This window comes from Lepidochelys kempii, chromosome 10 (assembly GCF_965140285.1).
Source record: "Lepidochelys kempii isolate rLepKem1 chromosome 10, rLepKem1.hap1, whole genome shotgun sequence".
Taxonomy (NCBI): domain Eukaryota; kingdom Metazoa; phylum Chordata; order Testudines; family Cheloniidae; genus Lepidochelys; species Lepidochelys kempii.
The window spans coordinates 35173723-35194321 of NC_136389.1; the positions used below are offsets into that span (position 1 = coordinate 35173723).

The window sequence follows — 20599 nt, forward strand, 5'->3', positions numbered from 1 at the left end:
GAGGAAGGGAAGGCTATGGCTAAGACTTCCTTACAAGCCTCCCTCGATTCAGCAGACTCTAGAGCCAGAACCATTGCCTTGGGGATAGTCATGCGATGCACAGCGTGGCTCCAGGCATTGGGCCTCCCTCCAGAGGTCCAAAATAACCTCCAAGACCACCTTTTTGAGGGTTCGGGCCTTTTTTCGGAGCAGACTGACTTCAGGCTGCATGGCCTTAAGGATTCTAGGGCCACCCTGAAGTCACTAGGAATGCATGTGCCGGCAACCCAGAGAAATGCCCTTCAGGCCTCTGCTGCGGAGGCTGAGGCAATATCAACCCGGACCCAGGCAGGAGCCGTATCGCAGGCGGGGCAGAAATAACAGGCACAGACAGAACAACACACCTAACCAGGACCAGAATAAGCCCCAACCCAGAAACAAGCAAGGGTTTTGAAGGCACGCCTGAGGACAGTGTACCAACCCAGTTCCCAGATCCATCCCCATGGTTTTAAACTGATTATCCCACTTCTACCACGCGTGGTCCCATATAACATCGGACCAATGGGTCTTAACACACAGTACAGGTGGGATACTCTCTCCAGTTTTCCTCCTCCCCTGCCTCCCACCCAACTTCCCTGTCCCTCTTTAGGGACCCCTCTCACGAGCAACTCCTTCTTCAGGAGGTTTGTTCGCTCCTCAAGATAGGTGCTGAGGAGGAGGTTCCGCAGGAGCTAAGGGGAAAAGAGTTTTACTCCCGTTACTTTCTAATCCCCAAGGCAAAGGGGGGTCTTCGACCCATTTTAGACCTTCGCGGACACAACAAATTTACGGTCAAGCTCCAGTTCCGCATGGTCTCCCTGAGCACTGTTATTTCCTCTTTGGATCCGGGGGATTGGTACGCTGCCCTTGACATGAAGGACGCATACTTTCATATCGCTATTCATCCAGCACACCGACGCTTCCTCTGGTTTGTCATAAACCAACATCGCTACCAGTTCACAGTTCTCCTGTTCGACACACAGCCCCCCGAGTCATCACGAAATGCATGTCGGTGGTGGCAGCCTTCCTGCAGAAAAGGCAGGTTCGAGTGTACCCGTACCCTGACGACTGGCTTCTCACAGGTCATTCCAGGGATGAGGTCCAGCCCCACGTGACGATGGTCATGGACACATTTCGCAGACTGGGGCTCCTCCTCAATGTGCCCAAATCTTCTCTCATACCCACCCAAAGGTTAGAGTTTATAGGGGTAGTCCTGGACTCGGTACAGGCAAAAGCGAGCCTTCCAGGGCCCAGATGCCAAGCCATAGAGCAGATTGTAAATTCAGTGCTTCGGTATCCCACTACCATAGTCAGGTGTTGCCTATAGCTAATAGGACATATGGCAGCATGCACATATGTGGTCAAGCATGACCAACTGTCACTCAGACCCTTGCAAGCGTGGCTCGCACTGTCTTACCATCCGTACAGAGACCCCCTGGACCTTGTGGTGACTATCCTGGCACAAGTGCTACAATCCTTGCGCTGGTGGCTGGATCAACCAGTGGTCTGTGCAGGGGTACCCTTCGCCAAGCCCCAACCTTCTCTGAAGTTCGTAACAGACGCATCAGATCTGGGCTGGGGCGCACACACAGAGGACCTGAGGACACCAGGCTTGTGGTCGAGGGTCGAGATACCTCTCCATATCAACCTGAAGGAGCTCAGGTTAGTCTAGCCTGCCAAACCTTTCACGCCACATTACAAGGTCACAGCATGACAGTCCTGACAGACAACACCACTGCCATGTTCTATATAAACAAACAAGACGGAGCCCGCTCCTCATCTCTTTGCCGCGAGGCTCTTCTTTTCTGGGACTTCTGTATAGCCCGATCCATTCAGCTCGAAGTATCCTACCTTCCAGGAGTGCAGAACGAGCTTGCGGATTGCCTCAGCAGGTCTTACCACATGCACGAGTCGGACATCAGACAGTCAGTCTCCCAGAAGTGGGGTTAATACCATGGGGCGGGGTATGCCTTCCCTCCTATCCTGCTTGTCCACCGGGTCCTCCTCAAAATTCGCAGAGACAGGGCGACGGTAATCAGTCTTGGCCCCAACAGCATTGGTATACAACCCTATTAGAGCTGTCCGTAGACACCCCGATTGCCCTGCCCCTCCACGGAGATATGATCACGCAGGACCATGGGCGCCTCCTTCACCCGAACCTGCAATCTCTGCATCTCATGGCGTGAAAGCTCTGCTGCTAAATTCCATGGAGAGCCAGTGCTCTGTCGGTGAGACAGGTTCTCCTCGGCAGTAGGAAACCTTCCACTAGGGCTACCTACCTCGCGAAATGGAAAAGGTTTTCCTGTTGGTATGAACCCAAGCATCTTCAGCCACTCCAGGCTACCATCCCAGTTATTCATTCTAGAATATCTCCTATACCTTAAGCATCCGGGTCTATCCCCTTCCTCCATCAGAGTACACCTGGCAGCCATTTCAGCTTTCCAACCAGGGGAGTCTGGGTGCTCGGTATTTTTTAATCCCATGGTGGGGCGATTCCTCAAAGGTCTGGAGAGGTTGTTCCCGTATTTCTTGCCCACCTATCCCAACCTGGAAACTAAACTTTGTCCTCTCCAAACTCATGAGCCCACCATTTGAGCCCCTGGTCACTTGCTCCCTCCTCTACCTTTCTTGGAAGGTGGTGTTCCTGATGGCCATTAATGTTCCATTACATTGGCAAGGAGGGTGTCCGAGCTGAGAGCCCTCACCACTGAACCGCCTTACACAGTGTTTCATGGGGACAATGTGCAGCTTAGACCACATCCTAAATTTCTCCCCAAGGTGGTCTCCCAATTCCACATGGGTCAGGACATTTGCTTACTGGTGTCCTTTCCAAAACCCCACAAGAGTCCGAGACACCACAGCCTACACACACTGGATATCCAGAGGGCCCTGGTGTTCTACATAGAGCGAACAAAACCTTTCTGCAAGTCGACCCAATTGTTCATTGCCATAGCTGACAAAATAAAGGGTCTTCCTGTCTCTGTGCAGTGCATATCGTCCTGGATCGCAGACTGCATTTGCATGTGCTATGAGTTGGCCAAGGTCCCAGCCTCAGCAATTACAGCCCATTCAACCAGAGCACAAGCATTTTCGACAGCCTTTCTGGCTCAGGTCCCTATCCATGAGATTTCTAAAGCAGCCACCTGGTCTTCAGTGCACATGTTTACAGCCCACTATGCTGTTAACCAACAGGCCAGAGATGATGCGGCAGTCGGCAGAGCTGTTCTTCAGTCAATCGTTCCATGACTACTACCCTCCTCCAATGGTAAGCTTGGAAGTCACCTAATTGGAATGGACGTGAACAATCACTCGAAGAAGAAGAAAAGACAGTTACCTACATTTTTGTGACTGTTGTTCTTCGAGATGTGGTGTTCATGTCCATTATAATACTCACCCCCCCCTTCCTCTCCGTCGGAGTCAACGGCAAGAAGGAACTGAAGCGGGGTCAGGCCGGCAGGGTAATATATACACCGCCATGAGGGTGCCACTCTAGGGACTCCCCTGCCGTCCCGATCGGAGCTGCTAAGGGAAAAAGTTTCCGACATCCATGCATGCGATGCATGCACACCTAATTGGAATGGATGTGAATAACACATCTCGAAGAACAACCGTTACAAAAAGATAGGTAACAGTCTTTTCCCAGTGAGCATGCTAAATATAAATAACTGATGTGTTGCCAAAAAAGACATTCTGACATTCAGACAGGAACAAGTGCAAAGCTAGCTAACCCAACCAGCCCGTGTCTGTTCAGCCCTGGGAGTTGCTTTATTGGATTTTTCAGATGCGTTCAGATGTGAGAGCTTGCTAGTCCAGTCTCAATAAACTGTTCACCAAGCTGCACACAATTATGCCGAATTTTCACTCTTCTCCCTCTTTTCCCACAGTGATCATGGGCACATGCCTTGCCTAGTTATATCTATTCATTTTTTGTGATATAGGAAAAAATCAGAACAATATTAGCTTTTTTTGTTGGAGATAGAGTATCTTTCTTTGATGATCAGAAATGCTATGAGCTGCCTAAACTTGTATTGCTCTTTCTGCAAAGGCGCCTGTTTTTAGCTAAAGCTTCTATGGCTCTATCAAATAGGCAGACTGTTGTAGAAGTGTTTGTGTCTTAATTTGATGATGTAGGTGTGGTTACACCACAGGAACAGCATGTGAAACTTCCTGTTCCCTGTGGTTTATGAATTTTACATTTTATCCAGTAGCATAACATACAAATTACCAAATCCAACTTTACATCATTTTTTTCAGTAACACGCGAGTAGTATAGTAATCCTTCAGTGAAAACATCTGGCTGCTCCGTTAGGGGCACAGTTGGCTGGACTGTCCCTTACATTGCACTATGCTCTGATTCTTCTTGTTACTAGTATAGAGAAATTCCTAGCTTTCCAGCCTGCTCTTTCATGGAGAAAGACATGACCTGAGACATTCTTCAAAGCAGTTGTTTTCTAAAAGGATGGTAGGAAACGTTGGGTCTCCAGAGCAACTTGACAGTCCTGTGTCACTGCTGGTGGCTGCTGGCTGTGTTCAAGCCCGGGGCTGTTCTGTGTTGATTTTGCAATTTGGCATTACTCATGGTTGATTGTGTGGGGAAAAAACTCTTTTGACTTTTGTATGCTACATTGCAAATACCTTGAGAGTAAATCAAATCTGTTGCTGGCAGTAGTGCTATAGTAGGGGTGAAAGAATTATCATGACTTTCTTCTTGGACAATAACTGGTCAACTTCAAAACAGCAAAACAAGTCCAACATCAGTGGGAGCTACAAGGCACTAAGCACTTAAGAAAATCAGGCCACTTATTTAGATGCCTAAAGATAGGCACTTACGGGTTTGAAAATCTTAGCCTAAACCATGTGAAGGCACTGGAAGACATAAGTACTCTGGGGTTGACCTTCTAGTTTAAACCGTTACTACCTGGCCCACAATCCTTCTAAATATCTGAACGTTTGCTGTATAGCTAAGACTTGAGGATTGGTTTTCTCACCCCACCCGTTTATACAAGTTGTTCTCTCCCTTGGACAAAGGTTAATCAGAATAATGTAGTCAGAGCAAGTGGTGTTGCAGTTTTGAAGTTTATTTAATTGGTTGCCTATCTGTATTATAGGATTTTGATAACTGTGGTTGGCATCTCTGCTTGGCTTTTTAGTAACAAGAAGCAGAACTTGATCATTGGTTATAACCCATCTCTGCAGGTCTATGTTGGATATTAGACCTACGCTGGATATTCGATATTTCACTAGGAGGGTGGTGAAGCACTGGAATGGGCTACGTAGGGAGGTGGTAGAATCTCCATTGTTAGAGGTTTTTAAGACCCGGCTTGACAAAACCTTGCCTGGGATGATTTAGTTGGTGTTGGTCCTGCTTTGAGCAGGGGGTTGGACTAGATAACCTCCTGAGGTCTCTTCCAGCGCTAATCTTCTATGATTTAAAAGCACTGTCCACTCCTTGAAAGAGGCACAGTTAAATGGCTACTAGCAAGCAGGAGCCACACAATTAGTAGCAAGTCCTTTCAAAAGGAGACCATTCATTTAAAGCCTGTCCTGTCGTGCTTCGCTGTCTTACAGATCTTCTTTCTCTTCAGCTCCCTCTATTGCTGTTAGTTTCCTGTCTAGCTTTCAAAGTTGAGTGGGTTATTGGTTCTTAGTGCAGTTTCTCTGCATCATCCTATGGCACATATTTCCGTTTAGAAAACCTGTTTACAATTTAACACTGCTGTGGCTGACTGGTTTCTCCCCAGCAAACAAGTCTGTAAGGCAGCATTGTAGGTCCTGAGATGCAAAAGTTTACCCTAAGCTGATACAGGACCTGCCACTGCTCCTCACTGGAAGGGGGTGAGGGTTCGCAAGAGTATTCTCCTAGAATTCCCATTCCTCAGTCTTGTGCTTTTTCTTGTGGCAGGTACGAAGACGCTTTGGTTCTACTGCTCACAGAGGTTTTGAATCGAATACAATTCAGGTACAACCAGGCACAATTGGAGGAACTGGATGACGAGACTCTAGATGACGATGTAAGAAACTGAGACTTGGTAGGAAAACTGCATGCTTAGATGCTAAACTGCTGGGTTGTATTGAGTACCTCTGAAACTTCCTTCCAGGATCTACGTGTGGCACCTTACAGACTAACCAATTTATTTGAGCATAAGCTTTTGTGAGCTACAGCTCACTTCATCGGATGCATACTGTGGAAAATACAGAAGATGTTTTTATACACACAAAATCATGAAAAAATGGGTGTTAATCACTACAAAAGGTTTTCTCTCCCCCCACCCCACTCTCCTGCTGGTAATAACTTATGTAAAGTGATCACTCTCCTTACAATGTGTATGATAATCAAGGTGGGACATTTCCAGCACAAATCCAGGGTTTAACAAGAACGTCTGAGGAAGGGGGAGGTTAGGAAAACAAGGGGAAATAGGTTACCTTGCATAATGACTTAGCCACTCCCAGTCTCTATTCAAGCCTAAGTTAATTGTATCCAATTTGCAAATGAATTCCAATTCAGCAGTCTCTTGCTGGAGTCTGGATTTGAAGTTTTTCTGTTGTAATATCGCAACTTTCATGTCTGTAATCGCGTGACCAGGGAGATTGAAGTGTTCTCCGACTGGTTTATGAACGTTATAATTCTTGACATCTGATTTGTGTCCATTTATTCTTTCACGTAGAGACTGTCCAGTTTGACCAATGTACATGGCAGAGGGGCATTGCTGGCACATGATGGCATATATCACATTGGTGGATGTGCAGGTGAACGAGCCTCTGATAGTGTGGCTGATGTTATTAGGCCCTGTGATGGTGTCCCCTGAATAGATATGTGGGCACAGTTGGCAACGGGCTTTGTTGCAAGAATAGGTTCCTGGGTTAGTGGTTCTGTTGTGTGGTATGTGGTTGCTGGTGAGTATTCGCTTCAGGTTGGGGGGCTCTCTGTAGGCAAGGACTGGCCTATCTCCCAAGATCTGTGAGAGAGTTGGGTCATCCTTCAGGATAGGTTGTAGGTCCCTGATAATGCGTTGGAGGGGTTTTAGTTGGGGGCTGAAGGTGACGGCTAGTGGCGTTCTGTTATTTTCTTTGTTAGGCCTGTCCTGTAGTAGGTGACTTTTTTAAAAATCTTGTAGGGTTTTTTTAGCCCAACTCATGATTTTTCAAGTGCTTGGGGTTTGCAATCCTGCATCTTAATCAGTCACTGTTCCTCAGACATTCTTGTTAAACCCTGGATTTGTGCTGGAAATGTCCCACCTTGATTATCATACACATTGTAAGGAGAGTGATCACTTTAGATAAGCTATTACCAACAGGAGAGTGGGGTGGGGGGAGAGAAAACCTTTTGTAGTGATTAACACCCGTTTTTTCATGATTTGTGTGTATAAAAACATCTTCTGTATTTTCCACAGTATGCATCCGATGAAGTGAGCTGTAGCTCACATAAGCTTATGCTCAAATAAATTGGTTAGTCTCTAAGGTGCCACAAGTACTCCTTTTCTTTTTGTGAATACAGACTAACACGGCTGTTACTCTGAAACCTTCCAGGATCTGGTCACTTTTTCAACATACAGGCTAGACCACTATTTCACCCTAGTAATTTTCACCTCTTGCTGACATCTCGTGTATCTTAACAAGAAAAGGAGTACTTGCGGCACCTTAGAGACTAACCAATTTATTTGAGCATAAGCTTTCGTGAGCTACAGCTCCGATGAACTGAGTTGTAACTCACGAAAGCTTATGCTCAAATAAATTGGTTAGTCTCTAAGGTGCCACAAGTACTCCTTTTCTTTTTGGGAATACAGACTAACATGGCTGCTACTCTGAAACCTGTATCAACAGTTTCAGTGCTGCTAGGATAATACATGTGTCTAAGCAACTTGTCAGCATCCCAACCATTCCAAATCAAGAGCATTAAGGGATCAGCAGCGCTATGATTCCCCACTTATCCTCTCTGAACCTAGATTTTACGTGCAGAAGTATGTTCAGTTCTAGGCAGCTGTTATGTGCATGAAGCAACAGTGCTGTGTGGGTTTTGAGGTTGAAAGAAGCATGAAATGTTTTCACTAATGGACTTTGTGTTGCTGTCCTGCCTGACTGTTTTTAGTCTACAGTGGAGGCAGAGAATTTCCATTATAGTGCAGCAGATAAAAGGAAACAGAAAAAAATCAGCTTTAATTTAAGAGCCATTTGAACTCTACTCTTTCCATTTGCATATGAAAAGGAGTACTTGTGGCACCTTAGAGACTAAGCTGTAGCTCACGAAAGCTTATGCTCAAATAAATTGGTTAGTCTCTAAGGTGCCACAAGTACTCCTTTTCTTTTTGCGAATACAGACTAACACGGCTGTTACTCTGAAACCTGTCATTTGCATATGGTTTTTCTTCTCTGAAGTGACGTGGTAGCTGTAGTGAGTCTAGATGATGATTTAGAGTGATGAGTAAGCTGGTCCTTAATGATATGGCTGGGTTGGGTAAAGAGGCTGTGTCATAAATATAAAGGGAAGGGTAAACCCCTTTAAAATCCTTCCTGGCCAGAGGAAAACTCCTCTCGCCTGTAAAGGGTTAAGAAGCTAAAGGTAACCTCGCTGGCACCTGACCAAAATGACCAATGAGGAGACAAGATACTTTCAAAAGCTGGAAGGAGGGAGAGAAACAAAGGGTCTCTGTCTATCTATATGCTGCTTTTGCTGGGGATAGACCAGGAATGGAGTCTTAGAACTTTTAGTAAGTAATCTAGCTAGGTATGTGTTAGATTATGATTTCTTTAAATGGCTGAGAAAATAATTGTGCTGAATAGAATAACTATTTCTGTCTGTGTATCTTTTTTGTAACTTAAGGTTTTGCCTAGAGGGATTCTCTATGTTTTGAATCTAATTACCCTCTAAGGTATCTACCATCCTGATTTTACAGAGGGGATTTCTTTATTTCTATTTACTCCTATTTCTATTAAAAGTCATCTTGTAAGAAAACTGAATGCTTTTTCATTGTTCTCAGATCCAAGGGTTTGGGTCTGTGGTCACCTATGCAAATTGGTGAGGCTTTTTATCCAACATTTCCCAGGAAAGGGGGGGGTGCAAGTGTTGGGAGGATTGTTCATTGTTCTTAAGATCCAAGGGTCTGGGTCTGTAGTCACCTAGGCAAATTGGTGAGGCATTTTACCAAACCTTGTCCAGGAAGTGGGGTGCAAGGTTTTGGGAAGTATTTGGGGGGAAAGACATTTCCAAACAGCTCTTCCCCAGTAACCAGTATTTGTTTGGTGGTGGTAGCGGCCAATCCAAGGACAAAGGGTGGAATATTTTGTACCTTGGGGAAGTTTTGACCTAAACTGGTAAAGATAAGCTTAGGAGGTTTTCATGCAGGTCCCCACATCTGTACCCTAGCGTTCAGAGTTGGGGAGGAACCTTGACAGGCTGTGAAAAGTAAAACAAATTGTGGGCTTGTCGCAGAGGGAAACCAGGCTGTTAGAGTACAGTCAGTCTATTTTGCTATAGAGAAACTGATCTTATGTATACTTCTGCAATAACCATTGTTTGTAGGAGTTGGGTTTAGTTCCTCTGTGTTTTTAAAATACACCCTTTTTTAGACCAAGGCAGAAATTGGTTCTTTGATTTGGGATACTGTTGTCATATTACGCATGCAGACACTTAGTCGTTATTTGATATTGGATCTTTTTATCAAGGGAGGGCATGTTTAAATGGAAGACAATGTTTGAAAATGTGCTCTAGAAAAACACTGATGCGTTCCAGGATAAGAGCATACAGACTAATAAAGGACACCCCAATTACTAGAAGGCCAGAAAGTGATATGACCTGGATGCACAATTACTTAGCATAGTTAACAGCATTTGTCAATGAAAACTTGCAAATCTTAACTCCAGCTCAGATTGCTGACAAAGTAGGAAACTTCTATAAACTGTATTGTTTCAATTCTCAGATGTTCAGACAGAAGCAAACCCTGGTAGGTACAAGTTAATCATTTCTCAAGTACTTACGGCCTACCAGCTTGTTAAATATAGGTCAGCTGTTTCCACTTGGAGGGAAATAAGAGGTGTTCTTTCTCCACACAGCAGCAGACTGAGTGGCAGCGGTACTTACGCCAGAGCCTAGAAGTAGTGGCAAAAGTCATGGAGCTCCTGCCGACTCATGCCTTCTCTACACTAGTAAGTAGTCATTCTGCTGAGAAGCCAAGATGAAGCAGCTTTACACCATATGACATGATCTCCGCTCTCAAGATTTTGTTGTACAAACACTGGTAGGTTGCTGTGCAATGCTTACGGAGAAGAGGCACAGGGATGTGCTTTTGGATTCAAAACTTGGTAAAATCCAGGCCATAAATTTAAAAGGGGAAAGCTTCAGATTTTCTTCTGGGCTTTGAGAAGTTTTCTACCATATCTTGAAGAGCATGCCAGAGCACACTTTTGTGCCTCACTCACTGAATGTACAGGGGCATTTGAAATTTGGATCAGTCCAGAGGTGAAAACTGGGACAGAGCTGCACACTTTGCTGTGACCTTCAGCATATTCATCCTGGCCTTTCCATAAGGTGGAGGTGCTGCACATAAGGCAAATGGTGAGATGATGTTCCCAGGAGGGTGGAATGTTAACTTAGAATACATGGCAGTACATAGATGAAGATCATAGGAGATGGGGCTCTGCAAACCACAGGGAGGCAGAAGCAAGAAGTACTGAAAATTAGGGTTGTCAATCGCAGTTTACTCACGATTAATCTTTTCAAGTTAATCATGTGAGTTATCGCGCTGTTAAACTATAGAATACCAGTTGAAATTTATTAAATATTTTGGGATGTTTTTCTACATTTTCAAATATACTTATTTCTAATACAACACAGAATACAATGTGCACAGTGCTCACTTTATATTATTTTTATTACAAATATTTGCACTGTAAAAATGGTAAAAGAAATAGTTTTTTAATTCACCTCATACAAGTACTGTAGTGCAATCTCTTTATCATGAAAGTGCAACTTACAAATGTAGAGTTTTTTGTTACATAACTGCTCTCTCTCAAAAAAAAGTAAAACTTTAGAGCCTACAGGTCCACTCAGTCCTCCTACTTGTTCAGCCAATCACTAAGACAGACAAGTTTGTTTACATTTACAGAGTTGCTGCTGTTTGCTTCTTATATACAATGTCACTTGAAAGTGAGAACAGGCATTTGCATGGCACTTTCGTAGCTGGCATTGCAAGGTATTTATGTGCCAGATATGCTAAACATTCATATGCCCCTTCATGCTTAGGCCACCATTCCAGAGGACATGCTTCCATGCTGATGACGCTTGTTAAAAAAATACGTTAATTAAATTTGTGACTGAACTCCTTGGGGGAGAACTGTATGTCCCTTGCTATTTTACCTGCCTTCTGCCATATATTACATGTTATAGCAGTCTCGAATGATGACCCAGCACATGTTGTTCATTTTAAAAACACTTTCACTGAAGATTTGACAAAATGCAAAGAAGGTGCCAAAGTGAGATTTCTAAAGATAGCTAGAGCACTTGACCCAAGGTTGAAGAATCTGAAGTGCCTTCCAAAATCTGAGAGGGATGAGGTGTGGAGCATGCTTTCAGAAATCTTAAAAGAACAACACTCCGATGCGAAAACTACAGAACCCAAATCACCAAAAAAGAAAATCAACCTTCTGCCGGTGGTATTGGACTCAGATAATGAAAATGAACATACGTTGGTCTGCACTGCTTTGGATTGTTATCGAGTAGAATCTGTCATCAGCATGGACGCATGTTTCCTGGAAAGGTGGCTGAAGCATGAAGGGACGTATGACTCTTTAGCACATCTAGCATTTAAATATCTTGTGATGCTGGCTAAAACAGTGCCATGCAAACTACTGTTCTCACTTTCAGGTGACATGGTAAACAACAGGCAGGCAGCATTCTCTCCTGCGAATTGTAACCAAGTTTGTTTGTCTGAGGGGTTGGCTGAAGTAGGACCGAGTGGACTTGTAGGCTCTAAAGTTTTACATTGTTTTATTTTTCAATGCAGTTATTTTTTGTACATAAGTTTACATTTGTACGTTCAACTTTCATGATCGAGATTGCACTACAATGCTTGTATGAAGTGAATTGAGAAATACTATTTTGTGTTTAGTGCAAATATTTGTAATCAAAAATATAAAGTGAGCACTGTACACTTTGTATTCTGTTATAATTGAAATCAAGAATGTTTTGAAAATGTAGAAAATATCCAAAAATATTTAAATAAATGGTATTCCATTATTGTTTAACAATGTGATTAATCGTGATTAATTCTTTTAATCACTTGACAGCCCTACTGAAAATTTGTCTTCTCCGTCTGTGACAATGTCACTATCTTGGTCTTTATTAAGATGGCAGTGCTGTGAAATAGCCTTTTCTTGTAGCTGTGTGGGAGAAAATCAGTTAGAGTGGTTCTCAAGCTGCTAATCTTGGAGAATGAAACTATTGGGTTCAGAAGTGTAACAATTAGTATTGTTCAGTGCTCTTTCTGGATGGGAAGAAAAGGTGTCTGAACTCACTAGGATCACCTGAGAATGTGTCATTACTCTACTGTGCTATGTCATGGAGCTGACTACACATCTGAAGGCATGGAACACATTCCGTGCAACGCAGAAAACTTGTGTTTGGGAGAAGAGCCTGAAGCTCACTTGCTTTGTCTTATCGTTGCACATACTGGTATTTCATCTAAAGGGACATTGTCAAGTACCAAAAGCATGTTTGTGAAAATCTTTTCTAAGACTAGTGCTAAAAAGTCATGGAAAGATTTCTGTTTAATTCCAATGAAAAATTGTTTGTATGAATAGAAATGTTCCCCTGCAGTGTTTGCAGCACATTGTTAATACATGAGTCAGCTAGTGAACCTTAATACAAACAAAAGTGAAAGGGCTTTGTTTCCTTTCACTGTAAGCGCAGGGTGAAATGCAGAAAGCAAACAGCATTTGGTGAGGAACACATGGTTTTAAAAAACCTTTCTCTGTGTTGTTAATATTGGACTTTTAAAAAAAGTTCTAACCGTGTGGCTGTGTTCCTTCATAGGAACTCCTGTTTCAGTATCAAGTATCTTTCCTTAGAGCCCTGCTCAGTTCATTCTAGGACATTAGATAACACCAAGAAACACTTAATGAGTCTCATACGCATGTTACAGTAGTCTGTGAAATGCTCTTGTAACATGTGACCAGCCTTTAGACCACAAATCAGTAAGTGAAATTGATTCTAGAACAATGGTTCCCAAACTGGGGTTCGCGAAATGTTACAGGGGGTTCTTGGGAAAAAGTTCCCTAAGGGTGGACAGAGTTGTCCCTAGGGAGCATGGGACCAGCAGCCCAGAGCCCCTGGACTTCAAGAGCTAAGCAGATCAAAGCAAGCATATCTATCACACTGAGGAGAATTAAACTTCAAGGCTCCTTATAAGAAATGGAAAAGGAGGTGGATATTTTTTGCTGTTTTTAAAATTAAATAGGCAGCTAGTATTGTTTTTAAAATTATTATGAAAAACAAGTTTAAGCTTTGTAGTAACGTGTGTTGTGTGCCTGGACGGCTCAAGACCTGAATGCGTATGTAGGAGGAACTCTTTGAGTTGGCTTCTTAAATACCTTCATGCTGTTTCACATCTGATACTCCGTGATGAAACACAGGAGCCTTGTCTTATAACAGGCTTATTCAAAGGTGATACAAGCTATGAAAGTGAGATCTTGGAACAGTGTTGCCGTTTTCATAATGTAATAAAAATACTATAATGATGAATAATAATTAATAATAAATAGTGTGTAATAAGCATGATATAAAAATAAATTTTATATTTCCAAGATCACTGCTTTTATAATTTATACTCCGGTAAAGGAGAAAATCCCTGGAAATATTCATTTTTAGGAGGGGGTTCAAGAGGTTTGACATATTAGTGAAAGGGGTTCACAGGTTGTTAAAGTTTGGGAACCACTGCTTTAGAATAAACTGAGTGACTGTACATCGTGTCTCTAATCTGTTGGACGTTCTACATGTGGTGTCTGGCACTGGGGAGTGAATGACCACACTTCAGCAGAGGGGATATCTAGGTTTGTGTAGAGAAGAGAAGTGCCAATAAAGTCCCAAGAGTTAAGCTGCTAAAACTATTATAATATTATATTATTATTATTATATATTAGCATAAGCCATGCATAAGGCTAAGATTTAGTCATGGGTATTTTTGGTAAAAGTCGTGGACAGGTCAAGGGCAGTAAACAAAAATTCATGGCCTGTGACCTGTCCATGACTTGTACTATATACCCCCTGGCTAAATCTTGGGCGCTCTGGAGGTGGGGTGCTGGGGGTGTTCTAGAGGGAGGGTACCAGGGATGCTTTGGAGGAGGAGCAGGGGGCGGACCAGGGAACTGCTGATGCTCTGGGGCAGAGGGTGGCCTGGGACCATCGCTGAGGGTAGGGCTGGGGGGGGGACGACAATAGCCTGAGACTGCCCCAGCAATGGCCAATGTGGCTGGCTTGGGTAGCCCTGGGGTCAGTTGCACTGGTGGCTGCAGAAGTCAGAGGTCCCAGAAATCACTGAATCCGTGACAGACTTGCAGCCTTAGCCATGTGTACTTTTGACTGCATTCAAAGCAGGAGAAAGTTCTTGTTCGTAAACCTCTGTCCTTGCTTGTAGGAATCGGAGGAGAATTATTCCAGGTTAAAAGGAATGGAAAAGGGCCTCTCCCCCCCCCCCCCCCCCCCCGCTTCCCGGATATATCTGTTAGAAAAGCTAGATCTTGAGTTCCAACTGAATACACTAGGGTTGACTTAGCCACTAGAAATGTGAATACCCTACAGTATGCACTTCTAGAGTAACATGGTCTGTTGGGGAACCAGCCAAGATATTTCCTACACTCTGTTTTGTGTGTAGCATCTCCCTTCACGTTGGCAAGTTAGTGTTCCTAGTAATTGGTAATGCAGCTTGCCAGTGACTTTTGTGTTATGGGGGAGTTCAATGCTCTGAATACCTGGCCTCGGAGATAGCCTCTTACACAGGATGTTCATTCCCTTGGTTCCTTTCTTTGTGGGTATCCATCCACTTGTGTTATAGTTAGCAGCTTGTTAGCAGAGTGGCTGCAACATTCCCCCATATGCTGCATCAAGGAAGGACTGAAAACGCTTGGACTCCACCTTTTTTTCCCTCTCTCTCCAGTGGAAGATATTGGGGGTGGCATTTTTAACTGTTTTAAAGAGGACAAGCTGATGTAGATGGTGCAATGCAAGCTTTCCACATCCATCCCTGCATGTGCACCTCAATCCTGATCTGCAACCCCACCTTCTTTTCACCCAGGGTCCCGTGCAGGGCTGCATGTGCATTTCAGTAATGACTAGCAACATGGTGTACTGCACCACCACTGCTCTTCTCAGGTAGCCAGTCATGTCAGCATTGACTACCAGTGTTGATGTGGAAAGGACAGCTGTTACTTGAGGAATTTCTCTAACACAGGGACCTTTCTGGTTTTGATGCTAGCTGTCTAGAATAGAAAAGCGTAGGGCATCAAATCCTCCAGAACCTACAATCCTTCCCTTCTTCCAAATTCCTTTTGTAAGATTAATTATGGGGAGAAGGAGGAGAAAATTGGAAGTAATTGTCCTCTGGCCCAAATTAATTGAATGGAGAAGCATTAAGTGTCTCTGCTTTAACATTAAAATCACACCTTTGTGTTGTGTCCCTTTTTTTCCCAGTTCCCAGTTCTGCAGGATAACTTGGAAGTATACCTGGGACTACAGCAGTTTGTGGTCACTTCAGGGACAGGTAATAGCACTCTCCAGTGTTACATTTCTGAGTTCTTTATACACTTACTTAGCTGTAAAAATGTTGTATTCATGCATTAAGCTCTTGCTTGCTGTCAAACTGTCCATTACTACTTCAGCATCAATATTCTAGAGGTTAACCCTAAAATTCTTCACACCTGGATGCTTACACACACTGCATAAGGGCTCAGCATTCAGAAATATGAGTTTGGTGTTTGTTCTCTGAGGAATCTGCTTTCTGGTTAGAAATATGGTTTATATTGATATGTTTTCTCATTGATTCTGGTACTTGAAACAGGAAGACTGGTGGGGAGCACAGAGATGTAGCATGGTTGATATAGGTAAATGACTGTCAGCTTTTCCACTGGAAACTCCATTCAGAAAGGGCTCGTTTTAATTTGGTTTGGGCTTAAACTCAGAATCAAGCTCTCAGAATGTGGAAGCATTTTTGTTTAGGATTAAATGAAAATTAGTTGAGAATACTTGAATGAGAAGATCAAGGAGACAGTGGCATTTATGCTAGTTTGTGACTCTCTGCTAACTGCCATTCCAAGAGCCTGTGTGTCTTGGTGGGAAGAAGGAATAAAACTATTCCCAACCTACCAAAAGAGTTTAATCCCGAAGAGAGAAACAGGACCCTCTTTCAGGCTGTTGGCTCGCCTTGTGGGCTAGCTGTTTGACAGCTGAGGAAAGGGTGGGTGGGGATATTAACTGGTTGAGAGATTTAATTGGGGGGTGTACAATTTATACTAGCTAGACACATGTTTTTAACCCTTTAGAATGTATCACTTCATTAAGCCTTCTGACATGGCTGTTAGAAAAATCTGCTGTATGCTAAATATCACAAGACGTTCATGTTATCCACATCATCACTTAGAGAAGTTAAACACAAACCACCTAATATATTAAAATACGCGCATGTTAAATGCACTAAATCACTGCAGTGTATGCTGATGGCAAGCTTCATTACTTCTAAGCTGTTTAACTGTTACAATTCTGGCCCTGGCTCCCAAGTATTTTTTTTCTGGTACTCTGGCTGCCTCAGTGGGTCAGTAGAGTACAGTGATTTATTGCACAGACAAGGCTCCAGAAGCTTACCATGCCAGATATTAACAATTTGTGGATTATGTTCTGCACCCAGGTTTATGGCCTCTTCCGACTTAGAACTGTCACTACACATGTTCATGGAAGGCTTATAGACAAGGGTGTATAACAGAAGTTGGTTCAGGAACTGGCTTTTCATCTAAGAGGGGCATGGATCAGAGCAGACAGCTTAGACTCAAGTACAGCTTCAGGATCATACTATAAGGTGCCTGTTTTAGCAGTTTCACATCTTGCAATCTTGATGGAAATAGCTCCTACATTTCAACATCAGTGCTGAGACTAAATTGGCATGAGTGAAAAAATATGTTGTTTTAATGTTCAATTGTTGTCTGAACAATTGAAAGGAAAGCAAGGAAAATTCTTCAGCTGTCCTCATTGTCCTTAGGCCTGTGCATTATAATATGTATTTTCCAGCAGAGTGTCCCATGCTAGGTGACACTGTACTACTGGGAAAATAGAAATAAACATCTACATTATCCATATCGTGTTATAGCCTAGTCTATGAAAACAAAATTCCAGGATTCAGTATGTTGCATGTATCTGGGTGCTGTGACTGTAGATAGTTAGCCACACATTGTGTTTGCCTCTGAATTTAATTCACCCAGGTTACAAATGTGGTTTTGTTGTTGTTTTTCGAGGAATTTTTGTACTCTGTTGCTATACAGACAAACAGCAGAGGGAGCCAAACTAGCAACCTTATTCCCAGAGCTGGGATCTTCATTTTTTTTAATGTCAAACAGTAACCAAAAAAAGACTTCTGTTAGCTACACTTTCATCCAAACAAAGAAAAATGGCTGGGGAACTTTATTTTCAGTCGTCTTTAAAGAGAATTACAATGATGGGCAGTGAGAACTTAAATCTATCTGCAAAAACTATATTTGACAGCGTCCATTTAAACTTATTTTATTCATTCTTTCCATCATTTGTATGGTGCTCAGAGCTGAACTGTGACCCATGGGATAGTTAATTTAAAGAGACTGCTTGTAATTAAGTTAGCACAAAGTCTGCATTTCCTGTAGTTACATAATTGGGTTTCTTATCTGAAAGAGCTGTATTTATTACAGATATAGGTTACATGTGCTTTGTGCTTTAATTTTATAATATTTGAGGGGGAGAGAGAGGGAGGGAGACACTCCAAACTGCCTGAATGTTAATCAGTGGTTAACAGCAAACCGAAGAGCGTTTACACTTGAATCTTGCCTTGCTTTATGGCTAACGGACCACAATGTCATTTCAGGTCAGAGGCTGAATATCACTGCAGAGAATGACTGCCGACGCTTGCACTGCTCCCTACGAGACCTTAGCTCCCTGCTGCAGGCTGTTGGCCGTTTAGCCGAGTACTTTATTGGGGATGTTTTTGCTGCCCGGTTCAACGATGCCCTTACAGTAGTGGAGAGGTAGGCAAAAGGTTACTGCATCAGGGAATAGTGCTGCCATCCCTCCACCAGTGCAGAGGAACTGTTTACGACTTTTAAGGCCTGCCACCCCCACAATGAATAGCAAAAAACACAAACTACCTTCTGCAACAGAGTAACTGGAATGCCAGTCTACCAAATGCCAGAGGTATTGCTTCACCAGTGCTAAATTTCTCAAATATACTCCTGTAATCCTTTAAATACATATTTTAGAGATGAACATCTAAGTAATCAATTATTGCTTAATTCTGAACAATTATTGGGGAAGTCGAGTCCACTCTTATGATGTAACTGCAGCTATTCTGATCTAATGGAACTGAGGATATAATTTAATTACTTCAGGTATTCATCACCCAAAACAAAATCTCCGTTGGATGTCTGTCTGTCTGATAAAGTACATGTAAGAGCTGGAAATCAGATTTCCATTTGACTCTTCTCAACTCCCAAATAAGCATATGTTTAAACACAGCTTATACATAGTCCTGTGCTTACATTCAGAAATACTGTACCTATTCCCTTGCATCACAAGCAGACTTGGTCTAAATGGCCCTGTTGTGCTAGACAATCTAGAGTGAGAGTGTGTGTGTGTGTGTGTGTGTGTGTGTGTGTGTGTGTGAGAGAGAGAGAGCATTTAGTCAGTGTGCAGTCTAGCTGAGTGCCATGTTATGATAAAGTATATCCTGGTTGTTCTTTATGTACACGCATATCTGTATTTTACAATTCCTACACACTCCTTGATTTGCTTCTTCATTGGCAGGCTGGTCAAGGTAACACTGTACGGGTCTCAGATTAAACTGTACAACATTGAAACTGCTGTGCCATCTGTATTGAAACCTGACCTTATTGACGTGTGAGTATGAGACTTTTACTGCAAAACCAAAATTATACCGTAGGCTTCCAAAGGGTTTTCCTGCTATTGGTGTTCACAGGACCAAAAATCATGAGTGGAAGTGTCTGAATTTAGGTCCCTTATTTCTTTTCCCTAGTGGGGAAGCATTGGAATCCCAAGGACTTGTCAGTATTTTTCTCCACTTACTTTCCATGCCAGGTGATACACATTTATCCTCCAGTGTCTCCTAGCTGACCATGAAGAAGCTTTATGGTCACAGTCCCCAGATCAAGGCTAACCAGCTGCTCTTCGTACTCAGACCACTGTTTCCGCCAATTCATGTTCGTAGCCCAGCTGCCTAGTTTCATTCATATGAGATTTAAATTAAAAAAAAGATCAGTTAGGGTCAGAGATGAAAAACAGCTCCCATGTTGGCTCTAAATGCAAGCAGTGATAACAGCCCATAACACACCTTGTACTGACCACAAGGAAGCTCAGTTCTCTTGAAGTGTTAGGGTAATTAAAGTAATCATGTAAAAATGGTAGCATCTTACATGCCTGCTCTGGGTATGTAGTCTGAACTTATGTAGCAAATGTTTTGTTACTTCTGTTAGTGCCTGTACTACTATGGGAAAGTGAGCCAGGTTCTATTCTGGCCCAGGCATCAGCAGAACTGGTAACCAAGTTAAAATTCCAGAGCTAAATGCTGCCCTCTGCTAAATTCTGCAATCCCACTTCAGATAATGCACTTGCATGGGTGTTACTAAGGATGGGAATTTAGTCCTCAATCTTTATTACTGTTTGGTACATGAGCCAGAACACAGATTAATTCTCAGATTTCAGGATGAGTATGTGCCTTTGTAATCTATAAAACCCATTTCTATCAAGTTATAAAATGAGGAAATTTGATCCACAAGTTAAAACTTGAAGAGACTCCACATTTAAAATAGAATACCACTTTAATGGTCTTCATCTCTCCATTCTGCTCTGTTGAACATGCCTTTTTCTACCAGCTGACCTTGTGAGCAGGGTTTAAACATGTCCTTTTGAAAAGTTTCTTTTGATTTGTGATTGCATGCTGGTAATTTGGTTTTATCACATAGTCCCCTGAGTCTCTCTGCTATTAATCCAAACTTAGTGTTGCTTACATTAGGTTCAAACCAAGCTTAACTTTTCCATGTTAAATAGCTCTATTGTCCCTTTCTCATAACAGCCCTGCCAGTCTGGAATTCTTCTGGATTTGTTGGCCTGTTTTCATCTACTTGCTATCAATAATTCCAATCCTCCTGTCAGTCAAAGCAGAAATCCATATTGCTCTAGTCTGACATCAATTTAAGCCATGCTTACTTCAGTCTGTTACTGAAGTTAAGGGGAGATAAGATTGAGGTCTATAAAATCATGACTGGTGTAGAGAAAGTAGATAAGGAAATGTTATTTACTACTTCTCATAACACAAGAACTAGGGGTCACTAAATGAAATTAATAGGC

The 20599-nt window shown here is 42.8% G+C and overlaps 1 protein-coding gene across 5 annotated transcripts in view; it reads left to right on the top strand.

Moving 5' to 3' along the window:
• Positions 1-20599, top strand: part of XPO6 (exportin 6) — a 113671-nt gene that overhangs the window by 64628 nt on the left and 28444 nt on the right. For 4 of the 5 annotated variants that reach the window (XM_073362840.2, XM_073362839.2, XM_073362837.2 and 1 more), the window contains 5 exons: positions 5921-6029; positions 10066-10158; positions 15695-15764; positions 18105-18264; positions 19040-19132. In XM_073362840.2, coding sequence (XP_073218941.1) covers positions 5921-6029; positions 10066-10158; positions 15695-15764; positions 18105-18264; positions 19040-19132 — 525 coding nt within the window. The remainder of the gene's footprint in view (positions 1-5920; positions 6030-10065; positions 10159-15694; positions 15765-18104; positions 18265-19039; positions 19133-20599) is intronic. The other variant, XM_073362838.2, reaches the window with a different exon arrangement.